At 46.2% G+C, this 6,306-nt stretch overlaps 1 protein-coding gene across 1 annotated transcript in view; it reads left to right on the top strand.

Moving 5' to 3' along the window:
• The window catches only part of SLC39A10 (solute carrier family 39 (zinc transporter), member 10), a 48,938-nt gene that overhangs the window by 20,209 nt on the left and 22,423 nt on the right, over positions 1–6,306 (top strand). Inside the window, exon 5 of the mRNA XM_015405584.1 lies at positions 4,209–4,430. Coding sequence (XP_015261070.1) covers positions 4,209–4,430 — 222 coding nt within the window. The remainder of the gene's footprint in view (positions 1–4,208; positions 4,431–6,306) is intronic.

Here is a 6,306-nt window from a genome sequence, read left to right as displayed (position 1 = left end):
AGGGAGCTTTGACACTCAAGAGCTCACACCCTGGAACTCTTGTTGGTATCTAAGGTGCCCCCCAAATCTACCTCTTCTGCCACAGACCAACATAGCCAGTTTGGTATCGTGGTTAAGTGCGCAGACTCTAATCTGGGAGAACTGGGTTTGATTCCCCACTCCTCCACTTGCAGCTGCCAGTGTGGCCTTGGGCAAGCCGTAGTTCTGTCAGAGCTGTTCTCTCACGGACAGTTCTGGAAAGAGCTCTCTCAGCCCCACCTACCTCACAGGGTGTCTGTTGTGGGGAGGGGGAGGGAAGGGAGTTTGTAAGCCGCTCTGAGTGAAGAGTGAGGTATAAATCCAATCTCTCTCCTCCTCCTCCCGCCCTCCTGCTCAGAGGTACACTGGGAATTTTATAGAAACCTTGGTTATAGTTACATACAATAATAACAGCATCTCATCTTGTATGCATATGTTTGGTGAGGTGGCTTATTACAGGCCCGGGGAACAGGAGATGACGTATTTCCTGTGGGTGATTTTTAATTCTTTCAGCCCACGTGAGGACGTGTATAAGGATCTGTTCTTCTGCCACATCAGCTGTTAGGAATATTGAAAACGAAGCACCCAGGCAGTTAGGAGATATGAAACTGGATGGCTGGAACATGTTTTAAAGCCCATGTAATGTATACTAATACGGGGGTGCAGTGAACTTATTTCCTAGATGGAAATAGTGCTTTAACTGTGGCCAGTTTGTTTTTTTAATATAAAACATTTTTTTTATTTTATAAACAACATATATACCAACACAACAGAACAAAACATACAAAACCACACAACAAACATCTAATGGAAGATACAATCCCTTAATTTGTGGCCAGTCCGTGTTCCAGGTTTCACTTTTGTCTGAGAAACAGACTGGCCGTTCTGTTTTTTCTAGCGTTTCTCAGGCATCTAACCAACTAGGCCTGGCCTTGCTGGCGGGTTTACCAACTGACAGGCTTACAATCTGCAAGTCTAAAACATTTTATTGATTTAGTTTCAGAAGCAGAAAAACTCGGGCATAGTGCTTTGCCCCTGTGTACATGGGGGGGGGGGGCGGAGGCAGCCAATTGATTTTTGGGATCGAGGGCAAAGGGTTCTGCTACACCGGCTGAGAGCTTAGTGACAACAGTCCTACTGATTTTAGTAACCCTGGATTGTGCAGCTAGCTTGGAGGCCAGTAGCACTTTAAAGACCCAGCACGGTTTTCAGAGTAGACGCTTTTGAGAGTCAAAGGTTCGCTCCGGTCTAGTAGTTTTACTGCAGACCAGAACTGGATCGCTCCCTGTATTTCAGATACTCCTCGCAAGCCTGTTTTGTGACCAGTGTCGTACACTAACTGGCCAGTCCAAACCAGCACACTAGATACCTCAGAAACTAGACATCCCAGAAATCACAGAATAATTTTTGACAGAGTTAAATCGCTGGATTTAAGGATCACGATTCTGCCTCTTCAAGCCAACACAGCTCCCCCCCCGGGGGGGGGGGGCTGAATTTAAGATTATGCCTAGCCACACATTTTGGTGTTATGACCTCTTCTATATTTGTCAGTTACAGGTTTCTTCTTTGGATGTTGTTGCTTTAATGGCAACTTTAGTGGAGGATAGGATAATGACAATCAGAATTGCTACAAACACTCCCTAATAGAGATGTAAAATTTCCGGAAATTTTGAAGCTCGGGGAAAACCCGTTTTTTTCAGGGGGAAACGGAAATTTTCGGGAAAATTGAAAAAATGCTACATTAGCACTTCTTTTTTCTTTTCCAGATTGAAAGTCATTCTATTACTTTAGGAACATAAAATATGACTATGGACGTTTTTACTTGGCATGAAATTATCACAACTAGCGTATTAAAAATATAGTGTATCCAAACAATTATTACGAACAGAATACCCACCCACATGCAAAAACAAAACTGAAACCTTTTTCTTTTCTTGTGACAACAGCACCTCCTAAAGGAAGAAATCCATCTTGTTCTTGCATTGGAGAGTTCAGTTGGTAACCTAGGACTTGGTTGTCCTCAGTGCACAGAAATTAGATCAATCTGATACCATACATATTTTTTAGAAATGATTTGGAAAATTTTTGAACACCTTGTCTTAAAATATTTTATTCATCATGTTAAAATAAAACATTCCATAATCATTTCCCCCCTTTTCTCTTCTTTTTTCAATGTTTCCAATTTTCTGGGGAAAAACGGGGGGGACGGGGGGGGACGGTTTTTCCCCGGGCCTTCACATCTCTACTCCCTAACACCAGTTTACATGGGAACAAATATCAGTAGAAGGCTTTGGCCTTTCAGGCCATATTTGTGGGCTTTCCTGACCTATCTGGCTGCCCACTGAAAAGGAGACGCTCGGGTTATCTCTGATCTATCACCTGGGCCCTCGTACGAGATGCTAGAGTAGATGAACCCTGGGTCTGATCCAGCAGGTCTACGCTTGCTTTTTCGGGTGCATGTGTGAGAGAGAGTGAGAAAGAGAGAGAAATTTAGCAACTCTTCTTTCTAATGGGGGAAGAACCGTGTTCTACATCAGGGGTCCCCAGCAGTGTTCCCACTAAGCTTGAGTTAGTGTGAGCCAGCTCACAGTTTTTTTAGCCTCCAGCTCACACATTTTCGTCTCAGCTCAGGAGGGATGGCTCCAGAGCAAACTAATTTATGCAGTAGCCAAATCGCTCGCTCACGACTTTAATGCCCGTAGCTCACCAAGTAGAATTTTTGCTCACAGGACTCTGCATCTTAGAGGGAGCCCTGGTCCCCAGCCCTTTTGAGCCCGTGAGGCACCTTTGGAGTTCCGAGACGGGGTGGCGGGCGCAACTACAAAGCGGCTGCCCTGAGAGGCAGAGAGACGCATGCGCAGGGGGAGGAGCCCAAGTGCCGGGGAGAAGAGGGGTAATTTAAAATATGCCAGGTAAGAGGAGTGAGAGAGAACGTAACCAAGCACTAAAACAATGTTATTTTAATCTGCATGGCCAACCACGGCTTCAGTGGCAAATCGGAATCCCTGCTCAGCATGATCCAGGGAAATGCTGATTGCCACTTTGGGGTCAGGAAGCAGTTTTTCTCCAGGCCAGTTTGGCCAGGGATCCTGGAGGGATTTTTGTCATCTTCTGGGCGTGGAGCAGGGGTCACTGGGTGTGTGTGTGGGGGGGAGGTATTTGTGAATTTCCTGTCTTGTGCAGGGGGTTGGACTAGATGACCCTGGAGGTCCCTTCCAACTCTATGATTCCAATCTCTAATCTATCACCTGTGCCCTCGTATGAGATGCTAGAGTAGATGAACCCTGGGTCTGATCCAGCAGGTCTACACTTACTTTCTTGGGTGCATGTGTAAGAGAGAGAGAGAGAGAGAGAGAGAGAGTGTGAAAGAGAGAGAGAAATTTAGTAACTTCTTTCTAATGGGGGAAGAACAATGGTCTTCATCAAGGGTCCCCAGCCTTTTTGTGCCTGTGAGTCACCTTTGGCATTCCGAGACGGGGTGGCGGGCGCAACTACAAAGCGGCTGCCCTGAGAGGCAGAGAGACGCATGCGCAGGGGGAGGAGCCCAAGTGCCGGGGAGAAGAGGGGTAATTTAAAATATGCCAGGTAATAGGAGTGAGAGAGAACGTAACCAAGCACTAAAACAATGTTATGTTAATCTGCGTGGCCGACCAGGGCAAATCGGAAGCCCTGCTCAGCAAGATCCTCACTTTCTAAAAACGACCGGCATGTGCCAAGAAAGGTGTCAGCGTGTGCCGTGGGACCCCGTAGGGTTTTCAAGGCAAGAGACGGACAGAGGCGGTCTTGCCATTGCCTGCCTCTGCATTGCAACCCTGGACTTCCTTGGAAGGTCTCCCATCCGAGCACCAACCGGGGCCGACCCTGCTTAGCTTCCGAGACCTGACGTGATCCAGCTCAGGTCAGATGTCCGGAGGTGGTGTCCCATTGCCTGCCTCTGCATATCCCCCCTCAACTTCCTTGGCGATCTCCCATTGAAGGTTTAACCAGGGCCGACCCTGATTAGCTTTCCGAAACCTGACGAGATCGGGCTAGCCTGGGCCATCCAGGCCTGGGCAGTGGTATACGATCATAGAAATCCCAGGGGCTCCAATAGCCTACAGAAATTAAGACGGAAAATTTCAGCCATGATTAACACCCGGCATTGATGATGGTAATAACTTCCCGTTTCTCTTTCTCTTCCCTGACCTTAGTCGCAAGGGGTGCACAACCACAGCCACCACGAGGGCCCGGGGCACGTGCACGAGCACCAGCATTCCCACGGCCATTCCCACGGGCACGGAGGAGGAGCCGTCCAGAGCTTCCTGGAGGAGTACGACGCGGTGCTGAAGGGCCTGGTGGCGCTTGGCGGCATCTACCTCCTCTTCATCATCGAGCACTGCCTAAGGATGTTCAAGCACTACAACAAGCACAGGGTATGTCCTGACGGCTCTCGCATCCCGAAGACGGGACGCAGATGTCTTCTTGGGAGGGGTGAATTCTTAAAACAGCCCGTTAATGACCGACTTACAAGAGTTGCTGCCGCTGCTGATGTGATCTAAGAGGGTCAAGCTAACAAACTGTTATAAAAATACAAATATTTATTATAGTGTACACATAAATAAAACATACACGAGGTTAAAAAATAGCCCAAATATCAGACTCTTAAAGCTTATTACATTCAGAGTAGATAGTTATTCATGTCCGATTGACGGGTAAAACTTTTGGCCAATAGACCGTATGCGTTTCGGCCCCTTCGGGCCTTCCTCAGTGGTCAATGTTCCTATTGTATAATAACACACATCCAGAAATAAATGCATTAAAAGAAATTTCATGGAGAGCCAGGTGTTACTTTCTCATATGCTTTGCAGTTGCTAACAGTTTGTATAATGGGCCCTGGATAGTAGCTGCACAAATTCTCCCAATTATTCTTGGTAACGAATATCCCATGTGTCGGGATGTGTGTCACTTCCATCAAAGGTAGTAGTCAACCCATCAATTGGACATGTATAACTATGTACTCTGAATGTAATAAACTTTAAGAGTCTGACATTTGGACTATTTTTTAACCTCGTGTGTGTTTTATTTATGTGTACACCATAATAAATATTTGTATTTTTATAACAGTTTGTTAGCTTGACCCTCTTAGATCACAGCTACATTTTGGGTTGAGTCCAGTGTTCCCTCTAAACTGAGTTAGTGTGAGCTAGCTCAGTTTTTTAGCCTCCCGCTCACAGATTTTTGTCTTTGCTCAGGAAGGGTGGCTCCAGAGCAAACTAATTTATGCAGCAGCCAAATCGCTCACTCACAGCTTTAATGCCAGAAGCTCATAAAGTAGAATTTTTGCTCACAAGACTCCACAGCTTAGAAGGGAGCATTGGTTGAGTCCCCCCCCCCTTTTTTTTGTTCAGCTGCTGCTGGTGTGCCATCAAGGATGATCGGGGGCCTGGAGACCAAGAAGCCCTATGAGGAAAGGCTTGAGGGACTTGGGAATGGAGAAGTCTGGAGAAGAGGAGGTTTAGGGGGGACATGATTGCTCTCTGGAAGTATTTGAAGGGCTGTCACTCAGAGGAGGGCAGGGAGCTGTTTCTGTGGGCGGCAGAGGAGAGGACTCGCAAGAATGGGTTTAAGTTAAGGGTGGGAAGGAACCGGCTGGATATTAGGGGAAAATATTTGACAGCAGAGGTATCAGTTATCAGAGACTGTTAAATAGACAAAATATTGCAAGAGTGCTAGTGTTTTAAACTTCACTTTATTAGGTTTAAGAGCCTATAGGCCATACACCATAAAAAAGAGTTTAATTTAAACTTTAAAAAGCAGTGGAACCTCTACCTTTACCTTTATTATACAATTATTGCACAGAGTACTCAGCAGAAGTCTCAACCTTGTAGATTTGGAAAATGGAAGAACATTTTAATAGCCATTTCCTCAGGAACTTTTCTCTCGCAATTGCATGTTTTGGGCAACAGTTGCTAATGGGCAGTCGCAGTAGCGTTGACTTGCTGGGGTGCCCTGAAGGCGACCCTTCATCTGTGCAGATGGGAAGGCATCGCAGCGTGCCACCATATATGTTCTTCTCCATTTAGGGACAGATAGTACATACAAATAATGTGGTATGTCAAATTTGATGGAGAATTTAATTCCCACATATAGTTGGTGTGTTTTAAGCACGTTTTATTTAAAGTTTTTTAAAAAATCTTTACTTGGGAGCCACTTTGGCATAGTGGTTGAGTGTGCGGACTCTAATCTGGGAGAACCGGGTTTGATTCCCCACTCCTCCACTTGCACCTGCTGGATGACCTTGGGCAAGCC

The sequence above is a fragment of the Gekko japonicus genome, unplaced genomic scaffold (assembly GCF_001447785.1).
Source record: "Gekko japonicus isolate JY-2015 unplaced genomic scaffold, Gekko_japonicus_V1.1 scaffold3002, whole genome shotgun sequence".
NCBI classification, from domain to species: Eukaryota; Metazoa; Chordata; class Lepidosauria; order Squamata; family Gekkonidae; genus Gekko; species Gekko japonicus.
The sequence above is the reverse complement of the archived record's forward strand: the minus strand, read 5'-3'. Positions and strand labels throughout refer to the sequence as shown.